General features: G+C 31.3%; 3 protein-coding genes across 10 annotated transcripts; 1 reads left to right on the top strand and 2 right to left on the bottom strand.

Moving 5' to 3' along the window:
* Positions 1 to 276: 276 nt before the first annotated feature.
* Positions 277 to 3,148, top strand: LOC112289452 (mitochondrial ATP-independent inner membrane protease subunit 2). Of its 8 annotated transcripts, none has more exons than XM_090254846.1 (6): positions 277 to 420; positions 990 to 1,236; positions 1,501 to 1,673; positions 1,899 to 2,082; positions 2,503 to 2,609; positions 2,849 to 3,148. In XM_090254846.1, exons 2-6 carry the CDS (start codon positions 1,165 to 1,167, stop codon positions 2,922 to 2,924), a joined length of 612 nt encoding a protein of 203 aa, XP_090110972.1. In that variant the 5' UTR covers positions 277 to 420; positions 990 to 1,164; the 3' UTR covers positions 2,925 to 3,148. The 8 variants fall into 8 exon arrangements, with proteins under 8 accessions (XP_090110972.1, XP_090110969.1, XP_090110971.1 ...); XM_090254843.1 differs by having other exon boundaries at positions 296 to 420; positions 1,899 to 2,088; XM_090254845.1 differs by lacking the exon at positions 277 to 420 and adding an exon at positions 474 to 602.
* A 432-nt stretch (positions 3,149 to 3,580) lies between these two features.
* On the bottom strand, positions 3,581 to 5,126 carry LOC112289451 (uncharacterized). The gene is made up of 4 exons (XM_024534677.3): positions 4,653 to 5,126; positions 4,449 to 4,546; positions 4,160 to 4,289; positions 3,581 to 4,020 (listed from the first exon to the last, which is right to left on the bottom strand). Exons 1-4 carry the CDS (start codon positions 5,001 to 5,003, stop codon positions 3,958 to 3,960), a joined length of 642 nt encoding a protein of 213 aa, XP_024390445.1. The 5' UTR covers positions 5,004 to 5,126; the 3' UTR covers positions 3,581 to 3,957.
* Positions 5,127 to 8,919: 3,793 nt separating this feature from the next.
* Positions 8,920 to 10,462, bottom strand: LOC112289474 (putative multidrug resistance protein). Its single transcript, XM_073537634.1, is given in 5 exon segments — positions 8,920 to 9,061; positions 9,391 to 9,506; positions 9,508 to 9,634; positions 9,895 to 10,288; positions 10,291 to 10,462. Coding segments are annotated over 5 exon segments (951 nt in total).
* Between the last annotated feature and the right edge of the window lie 9,736 nt (positions 10,463 to 20,198).

Below are 20,198 nucleotides of genomic sequence, written 5' to 3'. Positions count from 1 at the left end.
CCATTGAAACGTGGTTCTGTGATGAACGCTTCTGTTTAGTCGTGGGCAACTCAAGAGTTGATGTTGTAAGAATGTGAGATCAATCGATTGACTAAGCTGGCATTTTTGCCTCATATGAACAACAAACCCTGCTGGTAGTGGCTCAACTTGAAACCTCCATTTCTGCAGAAAAAGTGCCTGCACTATCAGAGAATCTTCTGAATGCATGACGCTTGGATTTTGAATGTACCGTATAAAAGTAACCTCACGGTTTAGCGAGTTCAATTGTTGCTATTCTTATTCTTATTACTTTCATTATTGCAAATGTAAGGGTACTCTGGTGTTAGTTTTCTTCGGGTCAATCGAAGATTGTACGGTCAGGATGCAAATCGCCTACGATTCTGGAGCACAGGGATCCAACCTAGGGAACCAGCTACGCCGGTAGTACCCTTCACCTTACTGGTGTGGTGTCCGCGATACCACTTGTCACGAAGGGGCTCCGTTTCTGTCTGTCGCGGTTGCTTCCATTAGCTGAATTTGGAAGCTCTCTGCAGATTGCAATCTCTTCCTTCGTCAATTTTCTCGTTCCTCTTAATTTTCACACATTTTGGTGGAGGAGATTGGTCTGTCTTCTTTTCTGCTTCAAGTTTTCTCGTGTTTAGGTGTGTTTCTGGGGAGGTTGCTTTATTGTTACGTGCTTTTGGTAGTATTCAGCCTCATGGACGATTGGATTGTCTTTTCAGAATATTATGGCTTCGATCTGACTGTGATCAATTTTGAGGGATATTGGGAGGGTGGGTAGTGAGAATCTCCGGGTTTTAGACGAGTGGAATGTGGTTATTATCTTTCGTGAGTTTTTTCTTTGTTTTTCTTTGTTCTGCAATGCCCGCCGTGGTACTAGAAGAATAAGGTAAGGCGGTGAGTTGAAGAAGTTCTTTTTTAACATAATTTGACTATATTGTAGGTTTTACATAATTGTTTTGGTTCTAAGTCCTAAAACCTCTTTGCAGAAAGAGAAGATTGGAGCAGTGTGATTGGCATTCACACTTCCGTTTCTAGCGTAATTTTAAATTCCTGGTTTCAGCGATGGGAATGAACTGATTCTGCAATTAAGGAGCGTGGGTGGTTGTCGGATTCTTTTGAAATGCGGTTGGCTGGTTTCCGGAAGAACCACTGAAGGAAACCATGGCCTCTCCCGTGACATGGGCGCGCTACTTCGTGACCAGAATTAGGGCTTCGTTTGCACAAAGTCTGAGGGTAAGCTTGCGCACTTGGGTCCTTGTTCATTCATATATTGAAAACTAGCTGCTTGTGTGATCGAACCCTGCACGCTTGCTTGTGCTATTATATTTGTATTACACAGGTGGGAAAAACTCATTCCTCTATTCTAGCATAGGTTTTCTGAAATTATTCTTCCATTAGTTTTTACGATTGTGACTTTAAGTTGTACTTTGCTCGTGTTGATGTGAAATAAAGCTGCGAAGCAACTGTGCTGATGTTCTTATTCTTTGATGATTGTAGAGCTATGAGGTGGGAGACATTAAGGAGAGAGAGATTTATGACCATGTCTTTAAGAACCTGCTTAATGGGCGTCTGACTTTCAAGCATCTTGTAAAAGGCACGGAAATGGCTCCTACATTTGCGAGTCAGGGAGAGACTTTGCTTATTCGCTCTCTTCCACGGCCGAGTCCAAGGTAGTTTTTAGACGTGCTCATAATCTCTTGTCATTCTATTACCTTGTTTCGTCTTTTATCTTAGTTAAATCCGCTCGGTATCACATATGTTTGTAAAATTCAATTGAACAGGTTTAGAGACCGGGATCGTTTTGTAGGGTTTTTCAATATATATATATATTCAAAAAAGTTTATTCCTCTCAAAAATCTTGACAATTCAGGACTTCATTATGTAACTCTCTACAGATCAGTTTTTGTGGGTGATGTGGTGATGCTAAAAGATCCGCGAAATCCCGACACGAACTTAGTTAGAAGAGTTGCAGCACTAGAAGGAGAAGAGATGCTTTCGACGCATGCTGAAGATGAATCTTTCAAGCTTGCTCCTGGGACATGTTGGGTGCTTTGTGACAACGAGAGCTTGAGTCCCAAGGTACCGGTATGGATATATTTGCCCTTTACCAAAATCATCATGGATTTTCATGAGCTTTATTTCTCTCCTCATCTTCTGCACTGAGGAGGTAAGAGCTTCATAGACATACTACAGCTGCCCTTTCGTCGGTAGATTACGTCTTATATTAAACGTAATGTTCTTAAGAATCATGATTATTTTGGGGGCATGCAGTGTAGTATAAATCAACAAATAAGCGTTTGTAGTTTTGTCTTGAGACAAAATATAGATAATGGTTGAATGCTAACTTGAGGAGCATCATGCATTGAAATTCATGTTCATTATTATCCCAGGTGCATGTCTCCACAATTGTGGTAAGGGTTCAACTAAAAATACTGAGTACGTGTTTATTCTGCAAAGCAGTGCAGAGGAAATATTTTGATTGCATTTTTTTGCTTATAGGAAAGCAGGGACAGTCGGAGCTTTGGTCCTTTACCTTTAAGTAACATAATCGGGAGGGCCATTTATGGTATTCGCTCTGCAGTTGATCATGGTTTTGTGGTGAACAGGTATGGCAGCGCTAAACTTTGTTTCTCACAGATTTGTTAACTAAGGCAAGGTGTAGATGTTGTATATTGGCAAAAGCATTTGTTTCTTTGCTTTGCGGCTGTTCTTACGTTCATCTGAGGTTTTTGTTCAAGGATATTAAGGTCATTTGAATGCTCAGACCAACTTGAATATTGTTGTTTAAGATAAATCTTCAATTGGTATTAGTTGGCTGACAGATACTTTTGTTGTGTTATTGCAGTGATGATGCTATGCATGTTGATTCCCCAGTATTGGCGGTTGAACTCGATGTTGAAGACATGGTGAGTGAGAAGTGATATTGGCAATTAGTCGCAAGAATTGATCACTGCTGATATATTATAATAAAACCTGTTGAATTTGATTTCCATTTTAAGGCAATCCAGGATATCAGATTCCATTACAATGACGTCAGTAGTATATCCAATTGCATTGTCTTTCAGAGGCGTATAGTTGTTCCACCACTAGTGAGGCCATTGTACACGTCAATTGAAGACAATCTATTCAGCTTTGTCCTTGTCTACATATTTTTCTATAAAACTGGAAATGGTACGAAAAAATCTGCACGTTGTTTCTGTAATCCAGGGCTTTTGGTGTGGGTTACTTGATGTTATTTTCTCTACATCCCACAAGGAGTGCGAGGGCCAATCATGTGGGATGCCCCGTTCATGGCGTTGTTTATGTTCAGATTGGGGATGCTACACCTATATTTGGTTTAATGGCATGCCAGCCGCTTCATTACTTCGCGAAACTACACGTTCAGCTTATCGATTGCTTCTAGCTTCACTTACAATAAGTAAAATTCTCCGAAGTTTCAGTATCGAACATAAATGATTTCCATTTATCCGACAACAGACATACCTGAATGGGGCAGATTCAAATCTCCTGCACAGTTTAATAGAGCGCTTGTACGAACATGTTCGTGAATCACAAATTAGGGGTTGAACAACCAATATGTTTAGATTGAAGGATTTCACAAGGAATGACTTTCCATTATCGTCATCCAACAGCTATCCTTTAGTACAATGATGTGGAACACGCTGAATACTCATTTAATACATCTGACTGGGTTTGCCCTTCAGTGGGGGCTCTAGTCAGTCTGGTAAGGTCAATGACAATGAGCACCCTACGTGTGCGGCTTTTTTGTTTTTTGTTTTTTTTTGTTTTTGTTTTGAGATCCTCTAGATTTATGACTCCAATTGGTGAGAAACAGCACTCAACGTTCCCCAGGAAATTTAAGAATTGGCTCTCCAGACGCACAAACTAAATTACACTTATGTAGATGTTCGAACTTCTGCGTAAGTGATTCAAGTTTTCAAGCACTTCCAGCAATCACGGTTCCACCCAGTCGAAATTACCCAAGGATGAGTTTCTCTTGTGCTTCGCTTCCTTGACCTGAAACTCGTATATCTTAATAAAGATGTTCGCATGCACAAGTTTTCAGAGTACGAATCACACAACAATCAAGTCAAATCAAACAAGTACAAATTGACTCATGGCCCTTTTGACAACAAAACGAATTGATTTGCACTACCTTATAGGACCAGCCATATTGTTCAGCAAAAGTAATGGCCGCCTCTTTGCTGTCAAATTGCAAACCCGATTCGTCGACATCCAAGTAAGAATCCCCTGTCGATGTCCATCCTTTCAAGGAGCTTTCCCACCTGCACTGCCAGGAAAGCGCCAAAACAACCATAAGAATGAAGACCTCAGACCCCTCAACAGCTCAATTTTCACATGCACTGGTTCCTTCAGATGGAGAAGCCCTCAAATTCACGCAACGTAAAGAGTCACAGCAGGGATGGGCGATTCTAAACACGAACTTGGTTTCAGTTTCGTAGTCAATCCTCCATTGGGCTGCCTTGGATGTCGACTGCAGCTGCTGCATAGACGTCCCAGAGCTCGGCGAATAAATAATCACCTGCCAACCAAAACACACAACCGGATGACCCCAAAAGAAGTCCATATTGCACCGAATCCTTCACATCAATTCGAGCCGCCGAAAACTTCACAATGCAGCACCTCACCTTGCGCTGCAGCTTGCTTTTCACAGGGAGGCGAGAAATCTCTCTCGAGTGGATGTATTTGGGCACGTAGGGAATGTGAGGGCTAATCTCCCCAGTGGGGGCATATCTCGGATTCCTTCCGATGTTGTCCGACAACGGATCTGGATCTTCAAGAGTGGAGGGCGCAGTGCAACAAGACGGCAATCGGAACACTCCCAACGCGATTCTCCTCGCCACGGTTCTACGCCTCCGCCGGGACTGCACAGAATTGTTCCTCGCCTCCCTTCCCCTCTCCGGAGCCACCACCGTGCACACCGACATGCCCATGTATTGGTATCCCAGGTCCACATCCCGCACTGGTTCCATCGACATTGTGACCCACTCTCACTCAAGTCGCAACTTCACGAAAACTTGACCAAGGCAAGGCCTGGCGCGACGGTTTTATTGAACTCCCATATCCCGATTCACCTGCTTTTCATGGGTCTCGTTGTTGGCATCTGCCGAGGATTCACGGACCTCCCCCACTTCCGTTTTCTGATTGTTCATCCTGTTGTTCTGCTCCTTCTTCTTCTTCTTCATCATCAGCATCTGCATGTTTGTTTATTCATTTGTGTGTTGCTGCTGCTGTTCTACGTGGTTTGCTGCTTTTCAACGAGGCGCATGGGATTTGTGATGGCTCGCATGCGTGAGCGATGCTCGGCCCACAAATCCCTCGGGCCACCAAAGCCGTGGTAGACCACGGCACTCCCAAAGTAGCCCAGCTACACCGCTTCGGAGAACCCCCACCCATGCCTTACATTGGCGGTGTATGTGTGTGTATATATATATATATATATATATATTTTGAAACATGTTATTTTTGTTTGGAATCTCCCCTGGCAAAGTTGGAAGTTTTGCAACTAGGATTTTAGCCACTAACTTCTTGGTACCAACATGCTATTGTTGTTAGGTAGTTTAAAGTTAGTTCAAACCATACTTCAAATAAATATGACTCTTATGAAACTAATTACCTCATTTGTAGAGTTATCAATTATAATTTAGAGTTAATATGTGGTTTTTAATTTTAATGTTTTATTAATCAATTAATTAATTATATTTGAATTTTTTTCAAAAATAAAAAAGAATTAAGTCATGTAGATGTTTTTTGTTATATGTAACTAATTTGACTTTTGAAGTAAAATAAAGTAATAGATCTACTCTTTGGTAGCAAAATATATGTAGTATCTAGGTTATTATCCATCTATCTAATCATATATATTTGACAATATTTGCGCTAACATTCTCTTAATTTATACATTACTTAGGTATTAACATTTTGGAATATGTATATATACATATATATATATATAGAGAGAGAGAGAGAGAGAGAAAATTAAACTAATCCACTTAAAACTTAAATTGACTTACATATCTTTACTATGCTTTGTGATATAGTACATTGCACTTCTTTACCATCAATTCTTTGATTTTGTACATGTGATGTATTGAATTTGTAAGGGAGCAAGAGGGATAGAGAATGAAATTTGAGGAAAGGACTATAATAGAGCAGCTCAAAAGAAGAGCAAGAAAATTGAATGTGAAAGGTCAATTGTGAAAGTAGAAACATCCAATAAGAAGAATGTTTTACATTAGCAAGAAGTCACGGAAGCATTGGAGGTATATTGTGATGAAGAATTGTCAAGAGAGGTATGGCAAGAATTTTCTAAAAATACCAAATGATGAAAATAATTAACAACAATTTGTCAATTATTGTTTGTGGATCAATTTAAGATTAGGCAAATCAATTTAATATTCATACTTAATGATTAAGAAACTAAATCATTATTATTAACAATTAAAACAATGTCAAAATAAGATATACTGGTATTTGTAAAAGAAAGATGTAAATTGAATTATTGCAAATTTTTAGTGTAGGACCAAAATCTTATAAAACTATTTCTAAAAACATTTTAAAAATGTATAATGTGTTTCTAAAGTACAGAGAATTTTAAAATGTACTGAATTTTTTCATAGAAGTTTTTTAAGACTGTAAAACTGTTGTAAGATCATAAAAGTTTTTAAATGACAGTAATAGACTATGAAATATTTTATTGATACTAGAAGTCTTTAAAAATTTGCAATTATTTTTAAAAGTCATTTAAATTTATGTTTATCTTTGATTAAATTAATAACCAAGAAATTTTTGAGATCATTATTTAAGATAATTTTACTTAAATGTTTGAAAAATATCCAATTTTTTTTAAAGGTTCATAGTTTATGCAAATAATAGTATGTATAATTTTATACAAAGAATTTGCTAATATACTACATAGGAAATTTAGAAATATAATTGGAGGAAAAAAATTTCAATTCTTACTAAAACATTCAAGTTACAATAAACCACTCAATAAAATAATCTAGTAACATAGAATTAGTAGAATTTAGTGTATTTTATATGTATATGTATATATATATATATATATATATATATATAGAAATCCTTTAAAAATAATGGAAATTTAAAAATAGAAAACATGAACCATTTGTACAAACAATAAATTGTGGATGAGCCATAAAATCTAACATTTTATTTACACTTTAAAACTACAAAAAAACAATCATGTAAAATTGAAATTCATTAATTTGATTATGATAGAATATATTATTCTTTTTTAGTTGATTTTAGAAACATAAATCAGTGATGTGTAATGCGGTTTGTATAAATAACTGGATGAATCTTGTATGATTTCTTATCCATTGAAAGAAATCACTAAATTAGTGCAAAAAATATTTGCATAAGAAAAAATCTATATCTCTGTACTATATAGATAGTATGTATGAGAAAAGTAAAAATAAAAATAAATTTTCATGCTAAAATTTCAAAACCAACAGTTCAAGAAATTATAGAATACTAAAAACTGAAAGCTTCTAACTGTATTAAAATTCAGGAAAAGAAAAAGAAAAAAAGAAAAAAAGAAAATCTGATTATTGGGTGGGTGGTGCCAACTTGAATCACCAACACCTAAAAAGAAAAAAAAGAAATAAAAAGAATTAAAAAGAAATAAAAAATCCAGGAATCAAGTACAGAGAGGAAAAGGATGATTTGAAAATCTATGTTGAGAAAAGGGAAGGATGACCTCATTCATCATGTGAGACCTGAGTCACCCTTTCCAGTTCTCATGAAGTTTTGAAGCCTTCCTACTTGCAAATATTTTAATCTGTGAAAGAATAAGAATCCTGGGGAACATTTTGAATGAAAATTTGTAAGCTCTCGTGAGAGTTTGTGATGGCTGGATACTTCGAGTGTACCTTGTGATTGAAAATAGCAACTAGAAGTAAATGAGTTTAATATCTGCCACTTCCATTGGAACCATTGAGTTATGGAAATTAACTTATCAGCAAGCATTTTGGTGCGACTAATCTAATTCATGAGTTGCATAGTTACTAATAAAAATACTTAAAACGACATTGAAATTTGATCACTAAAACATACATAACCCTATCAAAATGGTGAAACGTTTGATAATAAAAGACTCTGAATTTACTTTCATTATTCTCAATGTGATGGAAGACTGGCCTTGTGAATCTTGTTCCAAACCTCTCCATTTCAAATGTTTTCTTACTTGAAAACCACATGGGAAATGACTCAGATTCCATATACACATGCGAATATAATTTTTTTAATAAAATTGATCAATTCAAAATTAAGAAAATAAATGAAAAAACAAAGCAAAAAAAAAAAAAAAAAAAACAAAAACAAAAACAAAAAAACAAAACAAAAAAACAACAACAACAACAACAACAAACTCTGCAAAACAAGCTGCAACCAGAATCTGGTTGCTGAGACCTGTAGAAGGCTAAGGAGTAAGCATTTTCTACGCTCATGAAGCATTGCAAGTTATTCCAGAACTGGCATGTTCGTTTTCCTGAGTCGTAGAGTCTGAAAAAGCAAGCTGTGCTGCCATGGTTTTGCGGCAGCATGCTAGAAAGTAGAGCTCAACTTGTAGAGACAACCATGACAAACGCAGTTTCTCAATCAAGCAACTTTGCATCCAGAAACTCCGATTACAGGAGCAGAGAATTTTCAGCCTGTAATACTCCCTTAACTGGTTCAGATCAGTACTACTCCATTTAGATTGACTGAAGTTCATTCTGTAGGGTTATAAAATAAAACTACCGACTCACTTCTCATAATACCGACACGCTTATCTATCAAAATCATTCGAGATAAGTGCTTTCTCTCGACGAGTCTATAAATACATTACTCTCGACTCCCTCGTCCGAAGAGTTGTATAATGATTCTAGGCCGCTAATGTGGCCCAGCTTGAGAGTAAACAAGGACGTAATAGGCTCCAGCCGGATCTCTTGCAATCAAGTCGTTGTGATTACCCTGCTCAAGGATGACACCGTCTAGTAAAACTGCAAATAAGTGTGCTTGACGGATAGTTAGTCTGCACGCATGGTATGGAAAATGGTGACTATTGAAGTCAGAAAAACTGACAACTCTGCAAAGAAGTTCCGAGTTGGACAGAAAGAAAAGTGACGATTTCGCAAACAAAGCTGTACCTGTTGATTTCACTACATTAAAATAGACCATTAGGAGGGTGAGCACTAAATGTTTTAGCAAATTAGCTCTTGAACTGATACTACTCAAGACTTCTATCTTTCATCGCAAGCAACAAAACGCATTTGAAAGCAGACCTGTTATTGTTTGTTACCGTAAGTATTATTATGCTATAGTCAGTAAACACAAACTAACATTTTCTGGCGCTGTGCTTACCGATGGGCAACAGCAATGGTACTTCGACCCAATGTCACCGAATCCAGTACAGCTTGCACAATTCGCTCCGACTCTGCATCAAGAGCACTGGTTGCTTCATCCAACAATAGTATTTTATGGATTTTTTTTTATTATAGCTCGTGCAATTGCAATTCGTTGCTTTTGTCCACCTGATAGCTGGAGGACACTCTCGCCAGGAAAGGTCGAATAACCATCTGGAAGTGAACTGAAGATGTCAAAGGAACTTATAAAGGTAAGTGTTATTTCCTTTCAGGATTTCATTGCTAAGAGAATCAAACTCTATCGACCAAGAAACTGAAGACCTCTCTGCCAGGTTTTTGAGATAATTGTCGTATATCCTACTAAAGCAGTATCAAGTTTGTTGGAGACGTTCTGCAAACTAAGCTACAGACAAAACTGTCATGATTCATCACCCGATTGCCCATCGTGTAGAAATGGAAGTGTACGATTGAGATAGTTGTAGTCTAAGATTTCAAGTTGAACTTGTGGGCGTTTGCAGTCATTGCAGCTTCTATAATCTCAGCGTCTGTTACTCCATCCTTAACATACACAATATTATCTCGGATTGACATTGCGAACAGGGTTGGCTCCTGATTGACCAAGCTTATATGACTTCTAATGGATTGCAAATTTACTTTTTTCAAGTCTTTTCCATCGATGTAAACAGTGCCCTTCGATGGGTCATAAAAGCGCTCTATCAGTCCCACAATGGTTGATTTTCCGCTCCCACTTTGACCTACCACAGCCACTCTTTGGCCAGCATGGATTTGGAAACAAAAACCTTTGAAAAGCATCACGTTTGGTCGAGTTAGATATGCAAAGTGAATATCTCTCAGCTCAATATCACCTTTCACAGTGTTACCACCTCTGCTACCTTATCATCGGTATCGATTTTGGTTTTCCGATCTAGAATCTGAAAGACGGAGTCTATCGCAATAGATGCCTCCGCAAAATCTGGTGTCAAAGCACCTGCCTCGCCAATGCCACGACTTGTGTTGACAAAGACCAAGAAAACCCGAAAACAATCTGCAAACGCAGCTAGTCTTCTCATGGTTAATAAGCCTCCATACCAGAACATCAGAGCCATAGAAGCGAAGTTAACAAAGTTGGCTGCTCCTAATGTAACTCCTGCAATCTGAGAACGACGGAACTGTTGCAATCTGATGATTGCATCATGTTCGAAGAGAAAAATCTTTATTGATCGAGAGGTGCGGTACACAAAGGATTCAGCATACTTATACGTAGTATGAAGTATGGGTACGTAATGACGCTATTGGTTGCTTTGTCGACAGAGGCTGAAAAGTGTAGGACGAGAAGTAAAATTTTTGTCGTTTCTTGCTTGCTGTGTGGGAGTCAAACGAGATTGAGAGATTGAATGGCAATGATGTTTTTCAAGAAAACAAGCTTTACAAGACAATTTCACAAGAGATAATATAAGAATTCCAATGACCATTTCTCTATGTAATAAGTTATAGAGTGATTGAAAGTTGAGATGAGCAATTCTTTTATACTTTAGTCTTGTGATTTCCAATTTGGAGTGGTTGATGGAGTTAATAGAAATGTCTTAAGAGTTTTTTTGTTGGTTTGATGGTGCTTAAGGCATATAGTTTGTTTCTTGATTGTTTTGTACTTATAAGTATTAGTTTACATAAATAGGATGTGCTAAATATCTAGTAAACTTTTGGACCAAAGATTGCATAGTAGCATAGATTTGTTAGTTTGCCAACTAATAATAAATTCTTAATAAATTCTTAATCATGCTTGGGTATATAAAGAATTTACTTCAAATGTTTATTATTTCCAAGGTATATAATAATAGATACAATTTTTCCACCAACAATAGTCACAATAGATAGAAGAGTAGATTTAACAATAATCAATAAGTCTAGATTGCTTGTTACGTGAGTGCTTGTACTAGAGTCTAAAATTGAGTTAGGAAATTCTTGTAAAGGTTTTGCTGCACATACTTCAAATACTTCAATAAGCACAATTTCTTTGAAGCATTGGCAAAGTGGTTTGTGTGCCATTAAAAAGAGCTTGATCTATTTCCAACTTCCAACTTACAAACTTTGATGCAAATTTTCTTGAATTTGTAGTTATTTGTCTAATAAAATAGGCTTCTATATTTATTGCAAGTGCCTTTTTAAAATTTGCCTTGTGAGCCTCTATCATATTGTAAAAGATGTTATAATATAAATTATAATTATTAATTTTTTTTTATTGAAATTAAAAGAGCATTCATATAGTAAATTAGAGCATCTTTTTATATAATATTGATTATTGCAAATGTTAGACCTAGATGTATAAAATGCATTGTGTTGGATTGATGGAACTTCTTCAACTTCATTTCTTTTACGGTTTTTAATTTTGACAACAACTTCTTTTAAAATAAAATTCTCAAGTTTACTAAAGATTGGAATATGTTCTTTTTTAGATATCATTTAACAAAAGATGTCCAAGCTTGATAGTAAACTTGTTAAAATTTTATCAATCAATTTTTTTGTCTCGTATTAAGATTTCAATATTTGCAAGTTATCTAGTGAGGTTGTTCATAGTCATGAGATATTCAATGTTGTCTTTGCTTAATATTCTAATGTTGTATGATTGAGATTTAAAAAAAAGTCTGCAATTCATTGAATTGGATTGATATAAGTCTTTCAACTTAGTTCAAATTTTTTTAGGATTTGATATATGCATAATATGATGGAGAATAGAATATTTTATCATTGAGATAATAATCATAATTACCTAGTGTTGTTATTCTACAAGAGTGGAGCTTGGTATAGAGCCTTATGTGATTATGTCTTTTTTTGTCTACTTTGAGTGGTGAAAGGTGATTGAAGAGGACTCACCATTTGAAGCATTGGAGGAATAGATAATATTCCAAAATCACTTGGTTTGAAGAAGAATCTTAAGCTCATACAACTAAATGGTGTAGATAGTGACATTCTATAATTTTGAGTGCTTTAAAATGTTTCTTTTTAATATAAAAGATTCTATCATAAAAAATAAAATAAAAATTTGATAAATTAGAACAAATATATTTTTAAATAAGATAGATAATATAAAGTAATAAAGAATAAGAAAGAAATAATGAAGATTTAAGTCTTCTCTAATATCATGTTGAAATTTGATAATTGTATTATAATCATTATTGATTGAATTGTACAATATACAAAGGATTCAATATACTTATACATAGTAAAGTATTTAAATATAGGTACATAATTCAGCCAACTAATAGTATAATTTCATTGCTTTATTGATAGAAAATAAAAAGTATAAGACAAGAAGTAAATTTAATTAAGAATATTTTGCATCTTAGATCTTTCAATTTGCTCTTAAACAAAGTTTGCACTTTTTTTGTAATAAAAATACTATAATTATTCAATATTCCATAACTCTTTTATTTTCTATCTAACTTGATTTAGCTTGTGCAATTGCTATTTTTTTAGCAAATTTCATCAAAGACATCTGTACCCATAAGTGAAATTAATTTTTTAAAAATATATTTTAAAGGTTTAAATTTTAATAATAATAAAAATAGTTAAATTTTAAGAAAAAAAAACTTTACTTTTATTTAACTTAAGAAATATAAAAAAATATAAAACAAACATTTTACATTACATAAAGTTAAGTCAATGCAACCATGTAGCCATGCTCAAGCAATAAGTAAACCAAATCATATAGAAGTAATTTCTTTATGTAGTAGAAAGATATAGAGAAATGCTGCAAAAATACAATAAACAATCCAAAGCACCATGAGGTGATGAAACACAATAGTAAAATCTTAAAAACCATATTTGGTGATTTTACAAGTAAAGACAGCTAGTTTGCTATTATATGGTAACATGACTATATAGTAAAAAATAAAAATATAGATATTATTATAGAAGAACTTAGCAAAACGATATAGTAGAAAAATAAAGATAAAAGATAGAAAGGTAGTAAAAGATTTAGTCTTAATGTTGCTTTTTTATAGAAAGAACCTCTATTTACTTTGTAGAGGCATAAATAAGCCAAATCAAAGTAAATGAGGTAAGAAATTGACATAAACATGTTTAAGAAAGAATTAATAACAGGTTAAAGCAAAATTTATGTCAAATTATCAAAAATTGATACTCGAAATGGACTAATTGTTAACTTCGATCAAAATCAAATCCAAGGCATAAAACCACATCTATACAGTGACTTCAAGATTCTTTTGATAGATCAAAGAATAGAATTTGAGAGAAAAATTAAGAAGAAAATTTTATCATTTCTTTTATGTTATTTGAATCAATATTGAATTTTTGAGGAATTTTTAAAATTAGTAATATTCTTGGTTGAATTAGAATTTGAGAAATAAAAATATGTTAATAAGTTTGAGGGTTTTTTGAATTTTATAGTGTATGTATAAGTGAATTTTAGGCAATATATTGATGTGTTAGTTTTAAATATGTGTACAAAATTTTGAGGTCAATTGAATGGTTAAATCAAAGTGTCTGAACGTTTTTATAGGTTGACATCTTAGAAATTAGAATTTGAGGGTTAGTGAGTATTTCTAAGATCTTTAGCAATTTATCAATTGGATTGAAATGAATTTTTTTTGTATGGATACTAGACTCGATTTTTAAAATTTTAGGTGAAATTTGAAAGCAATTGAAGAGTTCAAGAAGGAAATATTGGCACTAGAAGTTTAGCATCCAGTTTAGAGTAGAAGGCTGCCTAACACCAAAATGGATTATCTTATATTTCTATCAATTAGTAAGTACAATTGATTTTATCTTTTTTTTGCTTGTTCCTAACTAAGGCATTAAAAAGTCTGTAAATTTTGAGTTGATATTGACTATTTAATTAATAGTTGTTAAGATTCTATTTGCTATAGAGTTTGTTAAGAATTTGTTTAAGATATAAGGTTTGATTAATATTTGATTTAGGATTTGATTTAGGATTTGATTAATATTAGGGTTTTCTTAGCATTTAGTTTAGAACTTATTTAGGATTTATTTAGGATTTAGGATTTCATTAAGATTGTATTAGAGTTTGACATAAGATTTGATTAAGATTTAATTAGGATTTTAATTAGGATTATATTAATATTTCTATTTTTAATAAAAGAATTTAAGATTATTTATTATTTTTTTAATAAATTCTATTTTTAGTATTTTTTATAAATTATTTTTATTTCTTTAAAAGTTATTTTATATTTTTTGAAGATTTTTTTTTTAAAAAAAATTTTTTCTTTTAAAAAATTTGTAAATTTATTTTGGATTAGTCAAAGTTTAATCAAGATTATTTAGGTCTACTTAAGATTATTTAAGATTCTATTAGACTTGGTAGAATTATTCTTGTATTTCTACTTATCTTCCACAATTAGGTGCTCGGTGTATTCTTAAGCAAGAACACACATAATACAATACCACAATAAACAAACTTACTTACACACCAATAATAATATGAAGTTCATAATAGAAATATATTGAGAATACAATTTGTAGCTTATTCATCTCCTAACCTTCATATTAAAGATAAAAGTGTATCAAAAATGAACTTTGTTATAAATTGAATGACATATGATCAAGTCAAACTAAGTTGATAATGAAAATTAAAATTTACTATGAATTTTGAAGTTCTAGAGTAGAATTCTTTAAAATATTGATTGTAGTTTATATGGAAAAAAAAAAATAAACAAAAAAAAATAAAAGAGTATTTACCATATTTGCATGTGATGTTAAACAAGAGCACAGTGAGCCATTAGAGTTATCTTCTTTATCATACCAACCAACCTCAAATTACACAATAAACCTCAATATTTGTACTCGTACATATTTAGTCAAATTTTCATCCATGGATCGAAGCTTGTAATATTGAAATATATGTGTTTGAAGAAAAAATACTACTATATTATATAACATCCTTAAAATTTCTTGATATTGTTTGAAAGGTGCATCTTACTCAGTTTTGTATTATATTCAATTGTTAATAAAGCAATGGTATAGGTATAAAATAGGTTTATAAAATCCAATCTAATATCTTCAAAAATCCTTAAAAAAGTTGGTTCCATTTAGGTTTATTGAATACTAACACCTGTAAGAATGCTAGAGCCAATATTTTAGAGCAAGCTTTGGAAGGAATATTAAGCTTTACATTAGTGCATGTGACTTTGTATTCTTTCATGTTTGCTTTTGATGTGAGAATTTTTTTTCAAAAAAAATAATACTTGATAATGTCATGTCTTGATTTTCTAGGAACTTCTTGATTTTTTTTTTGAAAAAGAGTTTTGTCTCATCTTGTAAAATCCAATAAAATATAAATATCAATTTTACTAGTTACTAAGAGGTTCTATTTATTGATTTTTCAGCACTCCAATTATATTGATTTCAATACATAAGAATTGAGTGATAGATTATCTTAAAATCATTAGAATTCACTGATAGATTATCTTAAAAATGTCTTAAAAATTAATTATAAAGTAATACATGCCTTTTTCATCTTTGTCCAACAAATCTTTGTGATTGCTTATTTCAACAACATCACCATGATGCAATACAAAAATCAAATCAACATCCCATATGGTTGATAGTCTATAAGCAACAATGATTGTCATTCAGTCTATAGCAATTCTTTCAAGGGCTTGTTAGACTCTTTTTTTAGACTCTATATCAATGGCACTTGTTGCCTCATCAAGTAGCAATATGGATGGTCTTTTTATGATTATCCTAGCAATAGTAATGTATTATTTTTGACGACTTGATATTTAAATCAAATTCCATTTGTTGATTTTGATGCTTCCATAAGTTCCTCCATGGTAGCAATTTCATTGTTGTATCTTAATTCTCAAATATAATTGTAGCAAATAATGTTATTTTTTAACTCACAAGACCAATTTCTTGTCAAAATCACTTAAATTAAAGATTCTTAAGGTCAATTCTATTAATTAATATTCTATGTTATCATATAATTTTTTAAATGTCCTACCAAATAAGTCTTCAAATTCTATTAAAGGCACTCAATTAATCAACTAAAATATTTGATGAGCTATAATACAAACCTCCAAAAAATATTTGATGTTAGGTGTAATACTACTTAATCTTCTACAATATCAAAACAACATATTTTTGTCAAATTGGATATGATAGATTATTACAAAAGTATGAATATATTTATCTGCTAGTAATGATCTATAATTCTTTTGACATAACTATCTCTTAAATTTAAAAGAATCTAAAAATAGCTAAAAGATGTAAGAAAGATACATGCATCAATATTCAAGAAATTCTAACTTCAAAACTTCTTTTATCTTTCATTCAATAAAAATAAAAATAAAAAACTCTTGAGGCATCAATTCACTAAAAAAAACATAGATTAAGAGTTATCTAAAACTTACAAACTAGCAAATAAGATATTAAAAGCTCCAAACACCACATTTCTTCTTCTTGCAAGTTTATTAATGACTTGATAAGTTCTATATTAAACAAAAAATATCCATATAAAATAAATCTATACTATTAGATCAATAGCCAATTCTTTAATCAATTCTTGTTTCTTCTCCAAACTTACAATTGATTCCAAAGAAATTGAATAAGCTTCTCTCTTACAAATTAATACACCATATGAATGGATGAAATAGCTTAAATATATCAAAACCAAGATATATAAGTTACTATGAAATGTGACATCATCTAATAATTCAAGATTATCTCAATTAACTTAATTATAGTCTATAAATAAATATTTGAGTATTCTTGATAAATATTAGTAATATTATTTGACCTTTCAAATACAGTAATAACAATTTTTAAAATAGCTCATTCTATTAGTAATAATTATCTCTAATACATCCTTTAATATAGTATTTTTTTAATAAATAAGGTATATTGATTTTAAAGCAAAGTTAAATCCCTAAACTCTTATTATTGAGTATTTCTTTTAGAATAGTTTTTTTTATATTTCTTTAGAATATTCTTTTGATAGTGAGCCTCATTGATGAAACATTTTTCTTAGAAATTTCATAATTTATTTTATACTAATTGATTGAACTCTTATCATGCATAAACTTAACATGGCAAGTGAACAATCAACCATGGTTGTACTTACAAGAGTAATAAGCTAGAAGGATCAACAAACTATAATATATAGAAGCTCAAGATAAATGCATTATTGAAGAGGGAGAATCAATGAGATCTAGTAGAAAAGAAGATGGTGCCTATATTTTATCCAACCATAGTAGGAGCAATAATATTTATCTCTAAATAGTTCAAGGATTAGGCATTAATTGTAATAGCAATGAATAATAAATTTATAAAAACTATTTTAAAAAGTGATAATCCTTCATATATTTAGCAAGTCTTGAAGAATATCTTTAAAGGATGTGACTTATTGCAAATTCTCCAAATATCTTCTTGTCTTCATAATAAAAAAAATAGAAAAATATAAATTTATTTTAAAATATTTATAAATTATTCTAAATTTAAAAAATAATTTATCTATAATAGGATATTAAGTGATAAATAAAACATTAGTTCAATCTACATTACATAGATTTTTTTAAAATTATAAGAAAATAATTTAGAACTTAATAATTTTGGATAAATTACCAAATTTTGAATTTATTAGCTAAAAAGTGTTAAATAAGTCACATTATCTTAAATTATATAAGAATAAATTATAAAAAGAAAAAGAACTAACAATATTGTTTAAGAAATATAATTTTTTTTTTTTTTTTTTTTTTTTTTTTTTACAATTACAAATTTACTTGTGGAAGAGCACAAGACAATTGGTTGTCATGGACATACATATTTATTTAAATAAGAAATATTAGGTAGAAGATAAATGTAAGTAGATTTAATATTATCTTATAGCAAAGTTTTTTAGAAGCTTTATATATGCGTATTTGATTTTAGATGTATTTATAGTTGATTGGTAGGTTAAAAACTTAACTTAGCCAATAAGTTAGCCAAGTATTGCATGTATTAGTAGCTTATAGAATAAATTAACTATGTAGTGTACATATAGGAACTTGTCTTGTAAGTTAAACATATGTCTTATAAGTTGGATATGTATGAATGATCCTATAAAATAATGCCATGTAGCTCCTAGTTAGATATTTTATATAGAAATAAGAGTGAATCCTTCTTTAGTCTTATTAATGCCTTTCTAATCTTTAGTCATATTTTAAGACTTTATAGTCTTTTTATCTTTGACAATAGCTATTCTAATTTAATATTATACTATCTTTGAGTGATTTTTTAGTCTTTTTCAATAATACAAGATTGTATTGATCTTTTATTTCTTAGAAATTTATATCTTTAGTAGTTTGATAAGAGTGCTAATTTATTATTCTTTTATTGTTTTTAGAAGTGAGTAAATTAGTCTACTTTTATAGTTGTATTTTGAAGGTTGTGGACTACCTACTTTTGAATTAATATTTAGTTTTTTAATATTATTTTTTAAAAAAAATAAAAGATTATCTTTCTTTATAGAAATTTTTATTTGATATTAGAAATTATAGATTATCTTCTTCTAATTTTATTTTTGAATTTATTTGAATTATCTATATAAAAAATATATATATAAATGCTAATCTTCATTCTAGAACTTCATAAGCTTGTTAACACTCTTAGGATAAAATCTCATATATCTCTACTATAAATTATAGAAATAGCATTTTTATACTTACAAAAAAAATAAAGAATAAAATTTAAAGCCTACGCCAAGAAGTTATGAAATTAAAAGAAGTAAATCAATCAAATTCACAATCAAATTTGAAGAATCTTATTACTACAAATATGAGGAAAACTATGATATGTATAAAAGAGAACTTTGATAGAACAAGATCAAAGTTTTGAAAATTTTTACAATAAGTGAAGCTCTATTTAAGATTGTATCCTTCTCAATATCTTAATGGATTTAATCTAGATGCATTTCTACCTGGGAGTACTCTTTTTTAATTTGTACCTTTGATAGAAAAAGATTCAAAACTATTCTATGATTTAATTTTATTCTTAAAAGTCTTTATAGCCATATTTGAAAAAAATGGTCAAAAAATAATAATAGAGACCAAATTTATATAATTATGATAAATATTACATTCAACCACCATATATGTTCGAAATTTCAAAACCTTGCTTGTGACATAAATTGAAATGACAAAGCCCTTATCAATTTTAATATGGATTTAAAGATAACATCAAAGATTTATTGATGATAATTCCAAAACAAACTCATTAGAACAATTTATTACTTAAGCTATTGTATGTAATAATTGACTCTTTGAAAGATGCCAAGAACAAAGATTTGGTTGAAGAAATATAAATCAAGTCATGGAAATAGCTTTTAAGTTCATAAAAATTCATTCATCAAGACCAAAATCTATGCTAATTAATATAATATATTTCAAATTTCTTAATAAATAAAAAAAGAATCAACACCATCAAGAAGGTTTGTACTTATATTATGGAGAACCTAAGCACGTTGTTCAATATTGTCCAAAGAAGCAATGCAACTAAAAAATAAAGAGCATGATTGCAAAAGAAGATAGTGTGTCAAAAAACCAATTTTTCCAAGTACAATAGAGACCATGCGATTGGAATCTTATATAATACCTACTAAAGGCCTTATTCTCTTTTCAAATCCTTTGCCTTACTTTATATTAGAAATTTTTTTAGAACCAAAAAATCACAAAGTCTTAGCCTTGTTAGATTTAAGAGCCTCAACTTCTTTTATAAAGAAAGATTTTGTCAAAAAATAAAAATATTTTTAGTAAAAAAAATAAAATCTATTTATAGAGAAATAATAGATGGTTG

This window comes from Physcomitrium patens, chromosome 12 (assembly GCF_059467195.1).
Source record: "Physcomitrium patens ecotype Gransden chromosome 12, ASM5946719v1, whole genome shotgun sequence".
Lineage (NCBI taxonomy): Eukaryota > Viridiplantae > Streptophyta > Bryopsida > Funariales > Funariaceae > Physcomitrium > Physcomitrium patens.
This window is presented reverse-complemented; position numbering and strand designations above follow the sequence as displayed.

Bases quoted from the DNA above. Each gene is read 5' to 3' on its own strand.
- LOC112289451 (XM_024534677.3), bottom strand. From the start codon at position 5,003: ATGTCGATGGAACCAGTGCGGGATGTGGACCTGGGATACCAATACATG. The intron at 4,547-4,652 runs GTGAGGTGCTGC...TTTGGTTGGCAG, and splicing joins AAAGCAAGCTGCAGCGCAAG to GTGATTATTTATTCGCCGAG. The intron at 4,290-4,448 runs GTTCGTGTTTAG...CTGGCAGTGCAG, and splicing joins GACTACGAAACTGAAACCAA to GTGGGAAAGCTCCTTGAAAG.
- LOC112289452 (XM_090254843.1), top strand. From the start codon at position 1,165: ATGGCCTCTCCCGTGACATGGGCGCGCTACTTCGTGACCAGAATTAGG. The intron at 1,237-1,500 runs GTAAGCTTGCGC...TGATGATTGTAG, and splicing joins CGTTTGCACAAAGTCTGAGG to AGCTATGAGGTGGGAGACAT. The intron at 2,610-2,848 runs GTATGGCAGCGC...GTGTTATTGCAG, and splicing joins CATGGTTTTGTGGTGAACAG to TGATGATGCTATGCATGTTG.